Below are 23,684 nucleotides of genomic sequence, written 5' to 3'. Positions count from 1 at the left end.
ATCTCAACTGTATAATAGCTGTGGATGGCAATTTATTAGGCCAAGCATCTCATCATCTGCTAAGCAGATAAGGCTGGCAAAGACTCATGAAGTGATAAGGTTCTTTTTTCCCTGCTCCCACCCCCGTGATTTTTTTTATCCTTCACATGGATTTAGAATATAAGGAACAATTTTGTTAAGGTGTTTTTCCAATGTGTTTCTCAGTATTTGGATAAATGGTGCTCTTGTTCTGGAACTCCTGGACAAGTGACTTGTTTGTGTGCACCTAAGATGTGACATTAAGCTCAGTGTTTCATTGTAGTTAGAACAAATGTAAATAATATCAGCCTACGGCAAATCATCATGTTTCTCATACTTCTTTGCAGATTTACGTAAAAACTTTGAACAAGATCCACAAGGAAGGGAAGTTCCCATTGAAGGCATGATTGTGCTGCACTGCCGTCCACCGGAGGGCGTCCCTGCTGCCGAGGTAAGACAGACTCTTGGAAGGAGGCCAGAGACTTGTGTGACCATAATAAGTACAATAGTAGAGTCTGTATCTGGTATTCTTCCTGTCTGGACTCAGGTGCAAGAGATGATTAAGAAACCGAAGGGAAGAAGATAGAGAAGCAAGTGGTAGTAGTCTCCCAACTAATCTCTTGTTGAAATAAAGCTCTTGTTAGGCAGCCTGGGTAGCATCTACCTGCAGTCTTACCTTTAGTGACCTCAGTTCATGCAGGTGTTATCCTGTGTCCCCAGCCAGGACACCCTTATTTGCACCTTGGCTTATGATTCTATTTGAGCTTGAACAGGCAATGTCATGTGAAAAGTGCAGAGGGGAAGAGGTAAGCCCCTAGTCCTGTGCCTCACTGGGGGCTTCTCATTCATCACTTGTTCACAGAACAAGAACCCATGTGAGCAATTTTTTGTGTTGCAAGCACTGTGCTGGCATTAGAGACATAAAATGTGATGAAGCCACACCTCTGATCTGCTGTCCTTCTTTCATAGTGAGGTATCTGGAATCCAGGCCCACTTATTTTTTTATTCCTGGTAGGTTTTCTAGAACTTCCTCCATATATTATACTATACTATGTTATACTATGAGAGTAGTGAAGTCTTTCTCAAACATTTAGTCACTACTCAAAGATGTTCTCATACACTAGTAATGTCGTTATTGTGGAGGGGGGAATGAAAAAGTAAAAACATGCTTTGTAGAAATTCCGTAATGTATAAACATTGGCCTGAGTTTAGCAGTAAATGGTCCAGTTGTGATTCTTCTGTGTGAAACTAAAAAACTGTTTTTGGAGCTTTAGTTTAGTCACTGAGAAATAAAGATACTTAAAAAATCTAAACAACAACAACAAAGCAGACTTTGTCTTACATTTTATCTAGAATAGCTATGAGATTTTGCATTTGGAAAGATGAAGGAAAGAGGGGAATGAAGAACACACACACTTGCACATTTAGACAGAAATCATGCTGGGTGGACACTATTCAAAGCTCAAATGGTTCATAGAAATGAAGTAAACGGACTTGAAAATTAAAGTGCATGCGCCATGTGTGGTATGAAATGATTAGAAAGGAAAATGCTTATTTTTAGGTTTTTGTTTAATGTGGAGCAAAAATATATTGATCTTCTTTTATTGCCTTCTTATCCCTTCAAAGAGTGAGCCCTCATTTCCCAGGCAGGATATACTGTGCAGATAAATGTGTCAGTCTCTTCTAGGACATACCACTTGCTCTTGGGAATCTACTTGACTTATCAGTAGGTCATTACACTTATTACCCACTCTGAAAATCCCAATTTACAAGTGGTTCATGCTCAGAAATGTGCAGCTTCTGTCATACCCTATGTGAAATAGTCCCCTGGTCCACTCATGCTCATGTTTCTCCAATTCTGTGCTGGCTCAGTATCATTGACTTTCACAGCCATAGAAAGGAATGAGAGGGGTGGAAGCTTTTTTTTTTTTTTTTTTTACAATTTGCCTATGGGAACCTAGAATACTCTAAATGTCTAGAATTGATTTTTGCAGCTGGAGGTGAGCTTAGATATTTACCTGGTACAACCTTTGTATTTAAGAGGTTGGAAAACTGATGTTCAGATCAATGACCTACGAAAGGTCTTACAACCATTTAAAGAACTCTGTTTCTCTGTTTTGAATTCTCCAAAGGTACTTTAGCCACTCATAGTAAAAGTTTGTTTTGGTATCTTACACAGTCTGGCTTGCTGTGATTTTTGCCTTCTGCTACTCTGCACCTGAATCACTACAGCCACACTGGACTCTCAGTCTGCCTCAGATGTGATGTGTCTTAGAAGGATGTGCCCAAATGCACAAGTCTCTGGTTTTGCACCAGGAGGCCTGTTCTGGACCTTGTTGAAAATGTCACTTCTCACTCCACACCTCTATTCCTGAGCCCTTTTCCTTGCCTTGTGTTTTCTTTTTATCTCTTATCACAAACATACTATATTTACATTGCTGATTTTCTGTCTACCCCACTGGAATTTAATTTCCGTGAGCAGAATTTTTGTTATTTTTGTTCATCTCTACAACTCCAGAACATAAAACACTGCCTCTCGTGACTTTTATCAAAAGAATGAAAGATAACAAATGTTGGAGAGGATGTAGAGGAGAGAGCTTTTGCACACTGTTGGTGGGAATGTAAATTAGTGCAGCCATTATGGAAAACAGTGTGAAGGTTCCTCAAAATTTAAAAATAGAACTACCATGTAATTCAGCAATACCATTACCTGGTATATATATCTTAAGGAAATCAAATCAGGATTGCCAAGTAATATCTACATTCTCATGTTCATTGCAGCATTAATCACAACAGCCAAGAAAGGGAATCAACCTAGGTTTTCAATGATAGTTGAATGGAGAAAGGAAATGTGTGTATGCATTGGAATACTGTTCAACAAATGAAATTCTTTCATTTGTGAAAATATAGATCCACTAGGACATTATGTAAAGTGAAACAATGACAAATGCCACATCAGAGAAGCAAGGAGTAGAATACTGGGGTGGGGTCTAAGAACAGAGAATTTTAGTTACAAGAAACAAGTTTAAGAGGTCTGTTGCACAACATGGTGACTATAGTTAACATCAATAATCATGCTTGAAAATTAATAGAGTAGCTTGTAAGTGTTCTTCCCACAAGAAGGGATAAGTGTGTGAAGTAATGCATATTTTAATTAGCTCAATCTTGCCATTACACAATGTTTACATATTTAAAAACATGTTGTACACAATATGTATCATTTGTCAATTAAAAGAGAAATTAATTTTTAAAAATACAAACATACTTCTCACATTGAGATATCCTATAATTTGTTTTGCAAGCCATCTTAGTCAGTTTACATTGCTACAAAAAAAAAGCATAAACAGAATATACTGTAAACAACAGAAATTCTTTTCTCACGTTTCTGCAGACTACAAATCCAAGGTCAAGAAGCCATCAGATTCAATGTCCAATGGCCCATTTTCTGGTCATAGACAGCTGTCTTCTACCATAACCTCTCATGACAGAAAGTGCAAACTACTTTGGAGTCTCTCTGATAAGGACACCAAACTAATAATAACAATTAGAATAATAATGATAATAAAAATTATCCAAAGGTGCCACCTCCAAATGCCATTACACTGGGGATTTGATTTCAATGTATGAATTCTGAGGAGAAATAAACATTCAGTCTATGGCACAATGCATATAAAATTAATAAGAAAACTCAAGTCACTCAATAGAAAATGGATAATGAACACAAAAGACAGTGTTTTTAGAAATTAAATGTAAGTGATCTGTAAATAAGTAATAATAAAGTATTTGCCACCACTCAAAATTACAGAAGTGAAAATTAAAGCAGAAATGTACTACTTTTCATCTTAAAATAAATTTCTTAAAAATTCAACAATGGTTATTGTTAACAAGAACATGAAGAAATGGGAACTTATTCTCACATACATTGAACAGATATTTACCAAGTTCTATTCTTAAATACTAATGATGAAACTGCAAGTTCAGGCAATCTTCTAGGAAGGCACTTTAGAAATATATAATAAAATTTAAAGTTCACACATACCAATAATATTTTTTGAGTATTAATGAAAACTAGTTTTTTAACTTTGTTGATAAATAGTTGATGCTCTACCAGGATTAGCCCGTTATAAAAACTGTAAAATCTACTAGATTTCTTGTATTCGTTTTTTTTTTTTTTTTTTTTTTTTAATTTGTTTTTCTCTCATTGCTGGGTACTAGCAAGTGAGAACATTTCCTACCTGTTCTTTGAAGACATAAATTTAAAAGAAGAAAGAATAAAGGATGTACAGATGGTAAAGTAATATCCAACAGCAGCAACATACCTTGGCCAAAAATGCATCCATGTGAATGGATAAAGAAATTATGGTATATTTACACAATGGAAAAATACTCAACCATAAACATATGACTTTAGTAAATGGATGGATGTGGAGACTGTCAAGCTAAGTGAAATAAGCCAGTCCCAGAAAACCAAATGTGATGTGTGGATGCTAACACAAAATAAGGAGGGCAGAGGATAGAAGTTCATTGGATTAAACAAAGGGGAATGAAGGGAAGGGAGGAGGAGTGGGCATAGGAAAACAGTAGAATGAATCAGACATAACATTTCTATGTTCATATATGAATACATGACCAGAGAAACGCCACGTCACGTACAATGTCAAGAATGGGATCCTAATTAGAATAAGTTAAACTCTATGTGGGTATAATATGTCAGCATACAATCTACTGTCATGTATATCTAAAAACAAATTTATAAATTAAAAAACAAAAAACAAATTGCATTCATGAATGTGAATATGAACACATGCACACCCCCTCCCACACACAGATGCACACACATGCACATGCACCGAAGCATCTTCTAAAACAATGTAGTAGATTCCTGAATAGAGAGAATTCTAAGTCCATTCAGGACTGAGGTGGATGGAGGCATTCCTGTGAATAATGCAAGAGCCTCTGGGAAATAAACAGCATCCCTCTCTGTTCAACTGCTTAGAAAGGCCCAGAAGCTCAGAAGCAGCTCTTTGCACATTCCTCCATCTTCCTTGATCAACTTTCTGTCCGTCAAAGCAGATGATTTCTGTCCATTGGCTCAGTCCATTTTCTTCTTTCATTTGCTTCTGATGGTGCCTCTCTGGTGTAACCACGAGAATCTAAGAAGGATAATCTGATGTCTGTGAAAAAACATTTGGGAGAGTTGATGAACAAGGTCCTGAGGTTGGTGACTTTCTGGTATGGCATTCATTGGGGACTGTGTTTGGAAATGGTCAGTCATGCATTTGCCACTGTGAAATATTACCAGCTCTCTACCCTTAGCAGGCCGTGTTCCATCTTTTTCACACCATCACTTGGTTCCCTTTGTGTGTATCTCCTGGGAGCCCCATGGCCTCCTTCAAAAGAAGGAAATGTGCATTCAAAACCAATGCTATATCATTTGGCTTTGTCCCTTAGTGCAATAGGCATTTTCCCACTTCACATATTGAAAGTCACCTTGTGGGCAAGTCCTAATCTCGTTTCACAAAATATATACAATTACCTTCTCCCTCAAAGATAGCCTTGGCAACCAACCCATATATATCAACAAAGAAAATAGTGTACATAATATGAAAATAAAGTTACCATTTATGGAATGCCTTATATGTTAGGTGGTTTCTCTATATGCTACTTTACTTAATTTGCAGAATACTGTGAGATGCTGGAAAGCCATTGGGATTTCCAAATCTGTCTTATCATGACTTAGCTCAACTCTCAGATCTCTTGGCCTAAGCTCTCAGACCACCAGGAGACTTGAATTTTGGTGTTAGGCCAACTTAACTTAAAATTCAGATTTTTTTTTTCCTTTCTTTAATTGATTGCAGTTTTTTGTTTTGTTTTTGGATTTGTTTTTTAGTGAGACTGTGGATTTAGTTAGTTTCTCCAAGCCTTTTAGAAGCTCAGGAACCCCTAGGTCAATGATAGCATAGCTTCCTAAAGTGGATGCCTGAATTCCATCCACAGAAATTATAAATTTGTATTATATTCTATGCATCTTTGGAAAAAAGGTAACCTGAGAGTAAAACTAAGAACAGAGGATAGACTTTGGGAGGAAGGTGTTCTCTGGAGAAGACAGGCTGACGTCTTTGCAGTCTTCTCTCCTTCCAAGCATACAGAGGCTATATTTGAGGTTCTTCTAGAAAGCAGAAGGGAATCAGATGCTTAAAGTTACATATAGGAAGCCATGTAAGAGAAGAAAAAGGAACATATAAAGGGGCTGTGAGAGGACCAAGAGTAATCTCTGCCCTCATTCTGAGTTTTCCTCTGTCTGATGATGACCCTGAGAGATCACATTGTCAAGAAGACCCAGATTTACTCTGATGAGTGAAGAATGATGTTGGTACCTTAGAATTATTTCTTCTGGTATTCATCAGTAGGATATGAACACTGTAAGAGCAGAATAAGGGTCTGTCATTGTGATATGATGGGGAAAAGCATCAGCTTTTGGAGTCACACAGACCCAGTATCCCACCCAGACTAGGATTTCCTAATGCTGTTACCTAAGGCAACCTACCAGCTACCCTAAGCCTCAGTTTCCTCATCTGAAAATGGGAGAAATATTTCTTGTAGGAATGCTATGAGGCAAAGAGGAAAAGTCATTAAAAATATGAAGAACAACACAGTTTCTAATATTAATAAATGGCAAACATTGTTGATTTCTGTTGTTGTTCTTTGATTTTAAAGTTCTGTGAACCATTCAATCTCAGAGAAAGAGGCAAGGTCCTGTTCTGATTAGGGAACCAGAAAAAAAAATTGTGAAGGCTCATAATATCTAACATGTTTACAGCCCTATGAAGAAGGCGGGAGCTATTACAACCCCCCTCACTCCAGACCGCCCTGAGCTCTAGCCCTCCCCTCTAGAACTGGCTATTCTTGTCTTAAGCACATCAAACAACAGAAACACTCCAATAGCTTCCTGCCTTTATCATTTGTAATTTATCACATAGAGGAATTAAATAGTTATTGACAGATGCTGGTTACTGTCAGTGTTTGTACACCTTACTTATCAGCATTGAAGTGTCTTAGGAATATCTTTGTTACCAAAAACACTTAAGGAAAATGTGATGTGAACATCAAGGTTCTCACCTGACTTATTTAGGCACTGGTTTGGGTGAAATAGTAGGTCACACATACCTTTTGCAAAATACCTGAAATGCAGATTGATGATAATTCAAGGCCTCCTAAAGGCTTCTGAGCTCATCCTCACAGCTGAATGTGTTAGAACAGATTTGTCTCTGAAGTTACTTTTAACTTTAACCTTGGGCCGTTCTAAGTAGAGGTAGCAAGTTTAGTTTTTGACACTTGTTGTTTAGCTAAAACCAATTTGCTTTTTCAAAACAATTCATTATCCCACACTGCACTTTTTTATACTCCCCAATTAAATGGAAAATCTATCTTTCATAAAAGTTAGAAATTATGTCCAATGAAAATCCGACATTTTAATGGTTTTCCACAGATTAAAATTGTAGAGTTCTCAATAAACCCTGATTTACTGATGTTGGCTATAAAATGGTTATTGCTGTTAATAAAGCCTGTAAATCTTAACAGGTTATATTTGCCTTGGACAATAAAACTTGCCGTAAAGGCTTAGTGTCTAAGGCTAATTCTGCTCACATCAAGGTAAACAGCCTGCTTGAGATAATTCAATGTCTTTGAGAATTAAGGCCCTAAAGCTAAGCAATGGACAGATTCTAGCCTTGAGCCATTGCATGTCGGGCACTTTCCTTGTTTTCCATCTCACCAAGGAGTCAGAATGATGCTGGAATTAGAAAACTCAAGGTCAAGGGCCTTAGTTGATGCGGTGTGGCTACAGTGAAGGGTCTCTTCTTTTGCTCAATGAAAAGTCATTTTTGTCAATGACTGATCATTAGAAGCAGAATGAAAGAATATATTTTCTCCTTGGAAAAGTGTGGAAAAGTCAAACAAGAATTAGAAGCCAAGTTACGGGGTGATGGGGTGGGGATAGGTGGTCAGGGAGAGGAGATTGTTGCTCTTGTTCCCCATCCGTTTACCCACCTGGAAATTAAGGATGTTATAAGAAGCCCCCTTAATACAGCTGGACATTTATCACTTTTTCTACTGTTTGAGAGATTTCACTTTAAGCCTCGCATTCCTAAGATCAAAGCCAGAAAGCAAACCCAAGTGACCTATTTAGTCATCTCTGCAGTCAGATCTCGGGACTCAGGTGTTCTCATACCTGGTGGTAGGGATACGTGAGTAAATGGGTGGGTGTTTGTGGGGAAACTTCCGTGTGGATAGGAAGATCTTGGAGGCACCCCTTTAGCAACCAAAAGAGCAATCCTCTTTGCTGTCTCCTGGTTGTCACCCTTCTTGGATGTTGCTAAGTGCACTTTTCCCCATGGTGTGATTGGACATTGTTTCTGACTGCTTAAGAGTCTAGCCTGGCTCTTTGACTTCCTGGAGGTTCTAGGCAATACTTTATTTTATAAATAAATAAATATATTAATTTTTTTTTTCCCCCAGTACTGGTAATTGAACACAAGGGTGCTTTACTACTGAGCTACACCACCTATGTTGTTATTTTTGTTGAGATAGGGTCTCAGTTGCTAAAACTAGTCTCAAATTAGCCGTCCTCCTGCCTCAGCATCCTTAGCCGCTGGGAATACAGGTCAGCACCACCACACCCAGAACTACTACCTTTCTTTGATGATCAAAGCTCTTTTCCTCCTAAGCCAGCCAAAGTAGTTTGTTCTCAGGGAAGGAACCTGACCATTTCAGCACACACACCATGCCTTACTTCTAGAATGCCTTGAGAAGTGTCAAATAGCAAATTACCATGAGTTAAAGGCTATTTGTGGGATATTAATCTCTCTTCCTTTGTCTATAAAGTAAAGGAGTGGGGAGAGAAAACCTCAAAAGGCTCTTTCATCTCTCTCATTATGCCTGATGCATAAGCAAAGGAATATGCATACTGTCTCTTACCTAGACTGGTACTTGGCAGTTTTTAAGTCCGAAGCCCTTTGCCCTTCTCCCCCGTGAGGGTATTTTTAATGAAAGGTTCATTTGTTTCCAGTGTGTTCCTCGGTATAAAACCCAGGAGGGAATCTTATGACACTGGGCTGTTTCATACAAGAACCACTAGACTATTGTGTTTAACCTCAGTCAAACAGACTATGAAATGAGGATTTTATTTAAAAAATAGGACTCTTAATAATTCACTAGAGAAATGTTAAGTGAGGTGCCCAAGTTCTAAAGCAATGGGCCTCAGGTATAAATAATTAATCTAATTTGGTGCAGCCAAAGCAGAGAGAATGTCTAATAGTCCAGATAAACTTTGCTTTGAGGAGACAGACAATGAGGACCTTTGCAGAAAACCACATTTGATTAGAATGTATAATATTGTAATAGAAACCTAATGGACTCTAAAGAAAAGGGAATGTTGAATTGGTTAAGTACTAGTAATTAAGTGCCAGCAAATTACTTCTCTGAAAACATTCCTGCAAAAAAAAAAAAAAAAAAAAAAAATTGCTATCATAGGAGAGATGGGGAAATGAGGTTAATATAAGTTATTTAAAAAGTGAATGTCTGCAGTCCAAATACCCTCACATTAATGCCCAGTTCTTAAGTAAATCTTATTAATGGACTGACTTGTGCCACATCCTGAGCTGGGAAGCTCTGTTCCCTTACTGAGGAAGAAAAGGATAAAAGATGGCTGAAGCTTGCTGATTTGCATCTATTTTCCTTTTCTTCTTAGTCTGGATTCCTAGAATACCTGAAGCACTGCAGTTAGAATTACAGTTTTCCAAGCCAAGGGAAGAAAGCAAGAAGAGAGTAGGAACTTGACTGGTGCTGGTTTTTTGTTGTTGTTTGTTTGTTTGTTTTTTCTCTCTTTGGTGCTGGGGATTGAAATCAGGCAAGCACTCTACCAACTGAGCTATCTCCCCAGCCTGCTTGGCTGGTCTTTACCTCCCATTTCCTTTCACTCCATGCAGTCAGCCCTTCCTTTCTCCAAGCACCACCTCTGACAGTGTTAGTGGTCATGCTGTGTCTGTGTCCTCCTCATGTCTCCTTGCTTGCAAGGCCCTTGACCTCTTCTAGTCTGAAGTTTACATAGTCTTGTAGGATCTACTCTAACCCACCTGGACTCAGTTCTTCCCTGCCCATCCTGATCTTCTTTCTTAGAAATACCCCATTTAACTGTTGGGGACTGCTCCAGAGACAGCATTTTCTTCCTTATTTTAAAAGTTTTTCTAGCATATTGCTTTGATTATCTTTTTCTGATTCTTGCATTTAATTTTTCATGATTGTGTATAATATTTCTTGCATGTAATTCCCTTCAGGATAGGAAATGCAAATTTTCCTTCTCAATGTCCCCTTCCACCCCAGTAGATAACACAAATGCACCTGCAAAAGAAGTAGCTCTCTGGGAAGCATATGTGGTTAAGTGGATGAATATTTACACAATTGCTGGTTACACACAGTAATAAACTTTTAAATTTGAATATCATTTTATAAGTCAAGGATTTTTACATATACTAAGGTATTTGATCTTTAAATCTACCTTTCATAAGTAGGCATAAATAGAAATATCTGTTTTATAGAATTACTTATTTAATAAGTACAGGCTCAATATCCTTTATCCGAAATGCTTGAATCCAGGAGTGCTTCACATTTTTTTTAAACTTTGCAAGATTTGCATATACATAATGAATGTCTTGGGGATGGGACCCAAGTCTAAACAGGAAATTCATTTATGTTCCAGATAGAATTTATATACTGTGACCTGAAGGCAATTTTATACAACAATTTTAATAATTTTGTGCATGAATTTTCCACTTGTAGTGTCATGTCAGCACTTAAAAAGTTTTAAAAGGAGCATTTCTGATTTTGGATAGTTGGACTAGGAATGTTTTAACCTGTCTGCTCATTGAGAAACAACTATCTAGCTAACGTTTATTGCTTGTATGCTGTGCACCAGACGCTGTTCACTAAATCCTCCCAACAACTCTCTCAGGTAGGGAGTTGCCAGTTTCATAAATAAGGAAACTTAGGTGGGGAAGGGTAAGTACTTACTCAGAGACACACTTATGGAGGGAATGAGCCAATATTTGAATCCAGACAGACTGACTTTAGAGCCTGTTCTCTTAAATTCTGGCAAAGTTCCTTCATGTGTCAGATATTGCATTCTTAATGCCAGCTGGGTCAGATAGCATGTCTGTCCTTAACTAGCTTACCCCCTTATTTCATAGATATAAAGAAAAGCACATTAAGCTATATAATGGTATATATTTGCCCAGCCTTATCCATGGAGGATGTCACAAGACCCCTAGTAGAGGCCTGAAAACACAAATAGTACAAAACTTGTTTTTTTTCCTATAGATACTTACCTTAGATAAAGATGAACTTTTAAATTAGGTCAGTGAGAGATTAACAATAAATAATTATTAAATAGAACAATTAAAATAACACAGTAATATAGAAGTTATGCAGTTATGGTCTCTCTTTCTCAAAGCATACTATTTTACCATAAATCTTAGTTAACTACCTCCACATACAATTTTTTCTTTCCTTATGAAATCAAGAATATTCATCTTCTCCCTTAAAGTAAGCACATTATGGCTTTTCTTTAGCATATCCAAATTGCTACCATCACTATTCTTGTCCTTTAAGATTATTATTAATAAGTAAGGGTCACTTGAACACAAGTCCTGTCGATCTGATAACTGAGATGGCTACTGAGTGACTAATTTATAGGTAGTATATATCGCATGGAGACGCTGGACAAAGTTATGGTTTATGTACCAGGTGGGATGAGGCAGAAAGTTGCCAGGTTTAATCACTTTACTCAGAAACCTACACAGTTTAGGATTTAGGAATTATTTATTTCTGCCTTTTTTATTTAGTATTTTCATATCACAATTAACTGTGAGTAATTAAAATTATGGAAAGGGAAACCCCAGGTTTTGTGTGTGTGTGCATGTGTGCCTACTGCTTTTCCTCCTTTTAGCTGGGTTGGGACTATTGGTCAATGAAAGAGCACTTGCCTAGCATGTAGGAGGTCTTGGGTTTCATTCCTACCACATCCCCCCCTGACGCGCATACACTCCTCCTTCTTGTTGCTCATGTCTGTGATCCAAGTCTGAGCCTTATTCCTCCCCAGTTGCAATCAATCACTGTAATTTGATGGCATTGGAATGTGCACTGCATTCAGATTGTAGAGATAGTGTGGCAGAACTGCTTAGTGCCAGGGGTCATGTGGAGCAGGCTTTGATGGGATGGAGAAACACTGTTGACAGAATCTCTCTTTATCCTCCTCTTGCTCTCCTCTCCAATTATTTTTCCTCATAGAAAATTACATCCTTTATCCTGTAGTAACATAACATTTTTCAAAAATATAAAATTTGCATTTTATGCTTAAGGTTTCTCAAATTCAGAGAAGCCACAAATGGATCAAGAGGGAAGGTGGTTTGGAGGAAAAATCAGAAGGCCAGCAATCAATCAATCAATAGTAAAATAATAATAATAATAATTCTTAAAAAACCACCCATAAGGAAAGGAAACGTATGGTTTCTAAATTAACATAATGAAGGTACAGAGCTATTTCTCCATTCTATGCTTTCTTACACAGTTTAGAGCAATAAACAGTCTTTATATCTTGAATTATGCAGAAGTAAAAGCAGCCTGGGAGGCCTCCACACACAGAGCTGCAGATCTGTAACTCAGCTGTAATGTTCCATGGGTGTGAATCAAGAACTCCATCCCAATCCTGCTGAGACAGCATGGATTTTAATGTTTCTAGGAAGCACACCACACACCATCCTGGTTTGCTTAGCAAATGCAGACTGCCTTTGTTTCTCAGGCAGATCTTATTAAACTGGAAATAAACAACAACCACAACCACTCTGGCAACAGCTTCTCCTGGTAATCCCTTGCCTTGGTTCCCAAATGCTGAATGCTCTTTGCAGTCCAGTTGGGAAGAAATGACACCTTCTGATAATGCCTTTTGTATTGAGTTACTTAACGGTAGGCAACCATAAGGCACACTAGCCCTGTGGACAATTTTTCACCTAACTGCTAGTAAAATAGAGCATGCCTATTTCTCCTTCATGGGTGGTCTAGAGACCTGTGGAATAAGCACCTGCCTACAGGTGCTATTGAGATACACCCAGCTGATCTTATTGCAGTTTAGCTTCGGTTCCAGAATCTGTGCTCACTGAAGGAATTCTATATGGCTTCTTTCATTGCACTTACTGCTCTCATGCTTCTCAACTCTGTCGAATCTTAAAAGAGCTGTTGTGATCTTCTCTTGAAGCCACCTTATATTCAGTACAGTAAGTACATTGAGTGAAAGAGTGACTCACTGAAAGTCCCAGAGGTTTGGTCTGTGCAAATTTCAGTGCCTTCCACTGCACAGATTACAGGCACACCACCCCAGCTTAGCAACTGCACAGCTCAACATCACACTTAACTCAGATTCACTTGGTTTTATCAGTTAAGCTTCCAAGAAAAACATCCAACATTCAGAGCTGAACAGCTGATAATCCCCTGCTGTGGTGAATTTTGATTTAAATATAACTGAGTCTCTCTTGGCTTTGGCTTAACTGAATTGGAACTGTTCTTTTAATTGTTGATTCAGTATTGGCTTACAGATCTGGCTGTCAGTCCTCCCAACAGATTCTCTCTATAGATGTATTTATTAATCATGTGCAATATTCCTGATCCTCTGGGGGCTGCTAGCACCGGCCCTTGCTATTTACAAGTGACAGTGTAAACCTTGATTTCTGTGAGCAATAAATATCAGGCTGATGATACACATGCTGGCTCTACAGTTTCATTGAAGATCACTGTCTCAAGGCATCTCTGGTGTGACACTGTGGGGAAACAAAGGCACAAGATCTATGTAACACCACCAGAATCTGGCAGGAGCATTCACTCCAGTGTGCCAGTTATACATGGGGCTAGGTGGTTACTTTAATCTTTCCTTTCAGTGTTGTCACCTCTGTACTGTGTGAAATGCCAGAGCTACAGAATCTGGATGTTTTTAGAAGAAGTAGAATATGACTTGGGAATGGACATTGTACCTTTCGGTGGAAAAGTTTGTCTCTTTCTTAGAACTCACATTCACAATTTTAATTAACTCTCTCAAATAAGAAGCAGCCAGGAACTGGTGCCAGAGAGAAATAATAGTGACGACAGATAAAGATGAAGAATCACAAAGAAAGTAGGGAGAAAAGTCTTCACAGTAGAGAGGGGAGCTGACCAAGCTGGATTTGTTGATAGGTCATTTCTGTCAGTCTGGCAATCTGCTGAAATGACAGGAGTCCTCATTAATGATGGTCACTGTTAGTTACCACATGGTGAGGACCAGGCACTTGCCCTGTGTCATTCTGTTGCATCCTCTCTGCCAGGTTAGGCACTGTCATCATTTTTCATGTTATAGCTTGGGATAATTGAGACTGAGGTTAAGTAACTTCTCCAAAGACCCTGAGACAGTAGGACATCTAGTTCTCCTTGATTCCCAAGCCCAAATCTTGACACTGCCTGACACTGACTGGTTATTTATTCCAGTCTGTAAACTTGGTAAGAGAGATTCAAGCAGGAACATACCTGATTCCAGCATCAGGTCCTTTATGTTTTATCAAATCACCTGCCGGTTGAAGTTGGGTCAACTTCATCGTACCCCGTATCAGAGCATGGCTCAAAGATAATTCATGGTCAGTCTCTTGCTTGGTCTACTGCAGCTTTAATCTCTTATCACAGATTTCAATTTACTTAATAAATGGCTTCCCTGCCTTGAAGCATACAGCAATAAATGAGAGATGTTCTTAATTCCTGATAAGTTCAAGCATCTAATAAAGGAAATAAATTTGTAAATAAGTGTCTAACAGGGAGTGTGCCACCTGTAATAACAACAACAATAAAAGAGAAAGGATGTGATTCTTTCTGTTGTCCAGGCTGGGCAGCCACAACTTCACAGAATATCATTCTCACAGATTTTGAAGGATGAGGAAGAAATCATTGCAGTGATGTCTCAGGGACGGAGACTGGCATGGTCAAAGCCTGCAAGTAAGAAGTAGCATCATTGACCAGGAAGTACTGTTAATTTGTCTGTTTCCTTTTGAGAAAACCTAAAGCACAAGCGGAAGAACCACTGGAGTAGAGACTCTCAGGAGAAGACAGGGGCCAGATCACTATCTGTCATCCTGAAAAACTTGAATTTTGCATTCATAAGTAGTAGGAAGCTACTGAAGAATTTACATCAGGAAAGTGGCCAGTTTTATTTGTCTGTGTGTCTGTTTCAGTGTACATAGAATTATTTTGTTTTAATTTCAATGACCTTGTAGTTAGAATAGAGGTAGAAAGGCAGTAGGAAGTTTTAAACAAGTATGTATGTCTCTATACCTTGTGGGAACTCACATTTTAGAAAATCATTTACTTGTAAATAATTTCCAAGCTTTCATAAAGGTCTCAAAAGCGAGAATAAAAATGCATAAGCAGAGGCCTACTTCCAATATTTTCCTTCCAGTAGGGCCATGCCAGATGCTGTGACCACTCTCCCAGCCTCCCTAGCTCCAGCATGTAGGATATCTATCTTTCCCCGCCCTCCTGTCATGTCTGCTGTGCAGATGAAAGGCCCGGTAAGATGCTTCATGGCCTGGCCTTGCCACTGCTGCGCCTCTGAGTGTGACTGCCTCCACTCCACTCTGCTTCTTCCCTGATTGAGAACAAAAGGAGCAACTGATGAGAGGGGCCAAAGATCTTTATGTCATTAGATGCCCTTGCACTGGCCCTTCACCTCAGGATTCAACATGGATTCCCAGAACTATCTGACAAAGCCTTTGAAGGTTCACTTTCCCTCCTCTGTACTTGAAACATGCAGAGATCCTCCCATTTATCAGTGACTTTGATCCCATCAGAGGCATGTGGGAAACTCTGGTTTCTAGGGCTGCACCAGGTTGTCAGGTCATTTCACTTAAAGGCTGTGCTCGAGGCAGACAAAGGACAGTGGAAGGTTGTCCTTCTTGTTTCCACATGTGGGACCCTTTCATCCAGATGGAGTGGATAGCTTCACCTAAGTGATTCATTTACCATAGTCATAGATGGAGCTGTTGTGTTTTTGCTCCAGTCACCTCTGTGACTCAGTGTGAAGTGAGTTTCTGCTGACTTTGGACCTTTACCCCATTGTCTCAATTACCCCTTGTGTATGCTTTTACCCTGTGAGAATGTGTTCATTTGAGTTTATTCAGTCAAGTGTCTAGCACTTCTTATGGCTTACCTCACATCCTGCCATTAAGTACTGGGCCTGTTGTTCTTTCATTGGCATGTGCAAAACTGTGAAATTTAGCTCTAATTAACTTTTGTACCTGGGCCCATGCATGCTCTTATTATTAGGGTTCCTTCCTTCAGGTTCCTGGTTTTTACTGCCTCCCTGGCTACCAAAAGCTGTGTGGATCCCTGAGGCAATTAAAGACGGCTTCTATCAAAGATAACCCCCTTCCCCTTTCTGCCATTGGTCAGTTGACACTTGTCACTGACTCAGACTTGAAGGAGCGAAAGATGGGACAAGGATTGTTGGCCTCAACACCTTGTGGACATTTGGGGTCAGGTGTTCCTTCGCAGTGGGGGGCAAGACGTCTGTGCCACCCTTGTCCTCTCCCTGTTAGATGCTACTGGCCCTTCCCAGCCCCTCCCCACTTCCAGTTGTAAGAGCCAAAACTCTCTGCAGCCTGGTTAAGATCCTGACACAGGGTCTTATTCTCAGGGAGTTGAGAGTCTCCTTGAGCTGCTGAATGCTGTGCCTAACACAGGGACTGTCATAAAGCAGGTTCATATATTTGTTGAATCGAGCCTGTCATCAACCAACAGTTGTTAACACATGCCCACTGGCCTGTGAACACATTAAAGGCATGGCTATCAATGCCGTATTAATCTCTTTATTGGCATCCTGTAGGCTTTAGCAGAATACTTGCTAAAATATATTAAAATATAATATATTAAAATAATAATATTGTATAATAACATTATATAATATAATATATTAAAAATATATTATTCAAGGACTTTCATGGATTGGGTGGGCAGGAGCTAGACTGCAGGGGATGATAAAGATCCATGTATGAGACAAAAAAGAAGAAATCAGTAAGAAACATGGTAGGTGGGGAAGTTATAAGTTTCATACCCCAAACCATGGTCAATGTCTCCACTCAGTCTCTGCTCCCAAGGTGGCCCAATGTGTTCACATTAAAACAAAAAGCAGAACTCCACATTGCATAGCTGTAGACTGCAACCCGGTCTTTAAACTGGTGGGTCAAAAATGCTCTTGAACAATATGCTTATAATGTGATTCACATCAGTCCACTAGCCTGCAGAGGAAGTTACCTCAGAGTAGAGTCTGCTGAACCAAACGAGAACCCGAGGTGTACACAGTTTGGGAGTACAGAGTATTCTTGGAGCCCATGCCTCAGCCTTCACCCAGTTGTTCCCTTACAAACCCAATGGCTCCACTTGTGAAGACTGCAGAGAACACGTGACATGATGAAGGGAGGAGACTTGGGTTCTCTCTTCAACCTCAGAACTAGGAAAATTAAAAGCCCTTAAATGGAGACATTACTTTCCCTGTTGGAAAGGCAGGGGCCCCAAGAGACTATTGGGTAAGGTGGTCTCCTTAAACACCTAAAGAGGAAACATGTTGAAGAGCATGGATCTTCAGCCAGGTTCTGTGGCATGCATCTAATTCAAGCTGTTTGGGAGACCTGGGTAGGAGAATCATTTGAGCCAGTGATGTAAAATGAGCCTGAGCAACACAGCAAGATGCTGTATCAAAAAGAGAAAAAAAAAGAAAAAAAAAAGGAAGGGAAGGATCTTGCAATCATAAGTCAGGCCATGCGTCAAACAGATGGGGTACAATTTAAACTCCTGCTTTTATTAGCTGTGTGATCTTGTACTAATGCTGAAACTTTTCTGAACTTGAGTCTTCAAACGAAAAATGGGATAATAATGCTTCATAGGATGTTGTAAAGATTATTTGAAATGAGATGAATGTCTTTATAACATTTTCCTAGTTATCAAATGTTCCTAGTGCATCAAATGTTTGTTGTCATTAATAGTAGTATTAGATAATAAAGCCCACTGAGGCTCCCTCTTTCTCTCTCTGAAGTGGGCAGGGGTGGACTGAGGCCAGGGGCTCATGCATGCTCCACAAGTACTCTAACTCTGAGCTACACTCCCAGTCCCAAGCTTTTTCTTGCTTTCACTGTTGATCTAGCACATTCCACTGAGGATAGCTCTGCCTCAGTGCTGTTCACACCTGGCACTACGTGTTAAAGTTTGCATCCCTTATTCCTTCTTCCTCACATCATTTGGTCCAACTTCATACCTGCCTCACTTAACCTGTAATGGCTCATCATATTCCAGTCAGGGCTAATGCATTCTTTACAAGCAATCATGATCTCTCCCTGTTTGGAGGATGTAGCCACTGTTGGAGTCTCATGTTTTCTCAGTGACAAATCCATTTACTTTCAAAGTAAAACAATGAAGGATGTGAACAACTTGATTTTGTCATTGAAAATGCTCTGTACTAGTCCAGGTGGAAGATCTAGGATCAATATGACTAATGGACCCCAGGTCCAGGGATAGAGTCAGCAAAAGGGATAAATTATCACTTTTCCCGTGCTTCTCGGATGGTAATTTCTTCTCCCTGTCTGACCCGATAGCCATCCTTGTGTTCCCCGCAGCGGCTGTCAGACCAATCGCCAGCAGAGCTGGGAAGCGCTTGGTCAATACATCCAGTGTGTTGAGCTCTGAGTCATTTTTATGTTTGTTTGTTCTCCTTATTACTTTCTTTGGCTGAGTAAAATCTCTATTACTTTGGGCTCAGGAACGGAGAATGTGCTATGAACACCCGAGGCGTACATTTTATTTTATTTTTATTATTTTTCGTGATGACTTCATTATTCCCTTATGCCAGAGTTTTTGCCAAAATTGTTTTGTTCCTTTCCTCTTTCTTCAGCATCCTCTTCTTTGACTTCTCCATTTATTTATTCCAGCACTGCAAAAGTAAGCTTATGCTACTGCTTGGCATTTTTCCTTTAGTACAGTGAATGGCTCCCAGATTTCTGGATTTCACAAACCAGTAAAATTACTTCTCTGTCACTTCTCCCTATAAGAAGGGACTAGCCAAGTGTTGTCAACATTTTTTTTTTCAGGAAAGGACAATAAGATATAAAAATAACCATTTTCCATATTATTTCATTTAAATAGGGCATTAACAAACAATTTAGAGTCTCAGAATTACAGATTTTATTTTTTTAATTCAACTTTATAATAAATTCATTAAATTGTCTCATTTTTCCTATTTTTCTACAAAACTAAAAAAGTCATTGCAGATGTTGCACATGAATGATATAGGATATCAAATTTAAAGATCTATCATTTTCACTCATAATACTAGTGGAATAGAGATAAGAATAGTGTTGTCTGGCATCTATAGTAGAAGCAGCTATCTCTGTAGTTCTTTAATCAGTTGCTATGCATAATTCTAATTTTCAGGAAAAGCTTTTCTCACACTTTGATCATGTGTTTGCAATGAAATCAGTATTGCCAAGAGGAAAGATTGTTTTACATTTCCCTTAAAAGCTACAGTAGTAAATAAACCTTTTAAGTATATGTAGACATCCAGTAGCACATCAAAAGAGTCCATTAAATTGCCAAACCCTGTGTTAAAAACTAGTGCTGCTCAGGTGAAAATGAGTGGTCTTTAAGATTGATGTTGTTTGACTCAGGTGGCTGAGGCAGGAGGATCACAAGTTGAAGACCAGCCTCAGCAACTTAGTAAGACCCTGTCTTAAAATTAAAAAAAAATTAAAAGAGCCAGGGATATAGCTCAGTGGTAAAGCACCTGGGTTCAGTCCCCAGTACCAAAAAAAGGAAAAATAAGATTGATGTTGCTTGTCATTTATTCACAACATACCTAATATATGTGGCCCCTAATGATCATTACAGAATTACAGATTTATATTTGACTTGCATATTCATGCTGAAAATGCCTGAACTTTGCAATCAACAGACAGGAATCCAAACCCTACTTCTGTGATCTTGGAGAAGTTCTTCCCTCTATGCTGATTTCCCCATGTATAGAAGTTAAAGTGATAATACCATTCAGTCTCTGGAGTTTTCAAAGATTTCAGTGAAAGCAGGTATATGAGAATGCCTAGCACTCTGCTTGATACACAGTCTCACTGGCTACAAACCCTTTCCCTTACTCCTTTTCATTTAACTATACCCATATTTTTAATGAGAAATTGAAACAAACATCTCAAAATCATTCAGTCTCTCTTTAAATTAACAAACGACAATGATTGTTCTCTCTTCATAGGCACCTGTGTGGAGTCACGCTCCACATACGTTGCTGACTATATATACTTCCTTTTAATTTATTCTTTAAAATAGGGCCTTTTCAGTTACAGGGATGTTAGTTATGGTTTATCACCCCTTAATTATTGTCACCTACTACATGCTTATTCTTGATGTGTGTGCGCACACACTTGTGTATGTGTCTGAAGCAGAAGACTGTGAACCTCAACGGTATCAGCCAGGCTTTTATCTGTTTTCCAATATCACCATTTCATTTTGGGCCCTGACAGGGCATTCCATTGTGATGAGCTGTACAGCTGCTTTACTGACAAACATAAACTTGGCTTGATTTTTGAGTGTTCTGCGGAGGTTGGTACAGCATTATAAAATATCTTTAAAACTCTATCACTTGCAAAAAATGTTAGAAATGTGCCTTATAGGTACTCTTTTATCAAATGTTTAACACAGGGTTTGGCACTTTAATGGGCTCCCCTCGATGTTCTGGTGGGTATCTACATAAACTCTGATGCTTTATTTACTACTGTAGCTTTTAATGGAAATGTAAAATAATTTCTCTTCTGGGCAGTACTGATTTCATTGCAAACACATCAACAAAATGTGAAATTCACATAAAACGCAAAGTTGCAAGTATCACTGAAGCCGGGAGAGTCATTGCTGCATATTTTAGATGGGCTAGTGTATTTATGGTTCTTGTACACATACTGTAAAATGTAATGTGGCAGGATTGCTATATTGTAATAAAACAATGTGCTGCTTGCTGGAGAAAAAAAGGGGCTGGTGAATTACTGCAGTCATTGTACCTTGTTGCCCGTTATTGAAAATGGAGTATGATTATTAAATGCGTGCAGTGTGTATTTTACACACTTAGTTATAGATCTTGGTTTTTATGTGTGCCTGGAATATCAATATTTGCTTTACTTTTAAGGAACATTAGTTACAAATACAATAAGTGTGTTTCATTTTTCATTTAAGACACACCAACTTCAGTGCTTGAGTCAGAGTTTGCAATATATGTCTCAATGATTATTGATCTAAAAACCCTGCTGAGAGTAAGCAAGACTGGTTTTGCAATAAGCAAACACGGGTGTCGTTGCTGCTCTCTGAAACCCGTGAAACTGGAGGGAGTAGCAATAAATAAGAGTTTAATTAAATTGCTCCTTGGCAGATAGCAGGGCTGTCTTTCAGCTGTGGTTTAGAACCTGTGGCGTATTTTTTTCCTCTTGATGTATGTGTAGCATTCTCATTAATGCTAATGGGAACTGTATGCAGTAAAGGGGCAGCTGACCTCATGTTCCATTGTGTCTGCAAAATACCACATGGATTTTTCTCCCTGGGGCTACTCAGATTATTATTTTTTTTATGCAAAGAAAGGAAGAAATCTTACTGTCTAAGGAAGCCTCAGTGTATAAACTCTGTACTCTCCAAGAGTCTTACAAATGCTAAAGTAATAATCGTGATATCTTAAAAACCCTTAAAATATCCACCTATGTTTTGTATAGGACTTAGTTTCAAATTGTAATTATAACTAAAAGATTAAAATATAGCCTCCCCTTGGAATTTAACTCTCTGATTAGCCGTATGCATATATGTGATTACGGTGCTTGGTAAACCGTGGAAACCATGCTCCTAGGCTAGAAATGAATGAAAGTGATTAATTAGATTCCGTAAGGTGTTGCGTTTATAGCAGGGCACTCGTAGCCTTCAGCTCATTTGGGTTCAAAGCCGTCTGCAAGATACGAGTGCTTGAAAATGATTAAAGCTGAGCTAGCAAGGTACAGTTTCCACTTGCTGTGTTGCTGTTACTTTCCCTGGAGCACAGGCTGGGAATATGCATTATCCAGGAATCCTCAGTGTTCTAGCAAGAGATCTTTCAGGATTTCTTTGTATGTGTTCAAACATTTTCTGAATACTACTACCAGGCAAACACCTACATACACGTGTACTGCCCAAATCTGTAGATGAAACTGCCTTGTGGATAGGTGATTTCTTATGCTTTCTCCCAGACATCCAACTTGTTGGTACTGGACTATATTTACTTAGTGAAATAGACTGGCTGTGATGCTGCCATCAATGTGGGAATACTTTCTGTCTCCAAGAGGAACTGTTTCTCTGACTAGAACATCAGTGAACACTCAATATTCATGACCTCAAATGTGCTAACTCTTTGTCCATCAAGACTGATTCCAAGTCAGGCATGGTGATGCATACCTGTAATCCCAGCCACTCCAGGGGCTGAAGCAGGAGGATCACAAGTTCAAAGCCAGCCTCAGCAATTTAGCAAGACCCTGTCTCAAAATGAAAAAAAAAAAAAAAAAAAAAAAAAAGGGCTGAGGATGTGGCTCAGTGGTTTAGTGCCTCTGAGTTCTACCCCTGGTACTGAAAAAAAAAAAAAATCTAATTCCACCTACACCAGCCTGTTAGGAAAGAGTTAAGAAGCAGCAGGTTCATTAATCCTGCTAAAGTTAACACAGATGTGAGCACCAACCTACTTGTGGATTTTTAAACTTAGACCAGGGGAGAGGTAAAGAAGAGCTTTCTATGAGTTCCACCATGTGAGCCTCTTCCTCCCTCCCCCATCTTATCAGCTTCATACACACTCTCTAGAGTGAAGCCCAGTGACCTTTAAGGGAGAATTACAAGTTCTTAACAGGAGCGTTTAGACAAAAATCACCTGGCTTAATTAACGTAGTAATTTCTGCCCTAATTTGTTTGATTCATCATCTGGCAGGGAGAGAGGAGCAGGGGCTGTGGATTCTTAGCACTGTCAAGGCATCATTGGTGTATTAATTTGTCACCGTTCCCTTCATAGCAGCCATGCAGTCTTTTGCCCTGGTAAATAATTTATAGCATGTGGGTCTTCTTCTGTCTGAGAATGCAGACAGTTTTACTTAGCAAAATTCAGCCCTTTTGTTTCTGTGGCAAATGACCCAGGATTTTCAAATATTCATCAGTGCAGAAAATTCCAAATACCATTCTCCAGTTTACAGGACTGTCAGTACTTTATTAAAAAAAAAAACGAAAGACTAACACTCTTATATTTACATTTCCTTTTATATTTTTTCCAACAAAGGTGTACATTGATCTGCATGGGACAGATATAATGCCATGCTTCATAGACTTTAAGATAATGCCAATTATAAGAGCATTGTATATGATTTGATAAAATACCCTTGTTAATTTTAAGATTTATCCATTTTTTAAAAATCTGTTTTCAAAGATGTTAATGGGAAAAGTGGGCATGTATACTTTAGAATCAGAGAATATATGCAGTTTTTACTCTTATTTCTACTCTTTCTTTT

General features: G+C 38.8%; 1 protein-coding gene across 9 annotated transcripts in view; it reads left to right on the top strand.

Moving 5' to 3' along the window:
* Unc5d (unc-5 netrin receptor D) overlaps positions 1 to 23,684 on the top strand; it is a 531,864-nt gene that overhangs the window by 347,306 nt on the left and 160,874 nt on the right. For all 9 annotated transcript variants that reach the window (XM_047551326.1, XM_047551327.1, XM_047551325.1 and 6 more), the window contains exon 4: positions 366 to 469. In XM_047551326.1, the coding sequence (XP_047407282.1) occupies positions 366 to 469 (104 nt within the window). The remainder of the gene's footprint in view (positions 1 to 365; positions 470 to 23,684) is intronic.

Source organism: Sciurus carolinensis, chromosome 4 (genome assembly GCF_902686445.1).
Source record: "Sciurus carolinensis chromosome 4, mSciCar1.2, whole genome shotgun sequence".
Classification (NCBI taxonomy): domain Eukaryota; kingdom Metazoa; phylum Chordata; class Mammalia; order Rodentia; family Sciuridae; genus Sciurus; species Sciurus carolinensis.
Note: the sequence above shows the minus strand (reverse complement) of the source record. Positions and strands in the feature narration are given on the sequence as shown.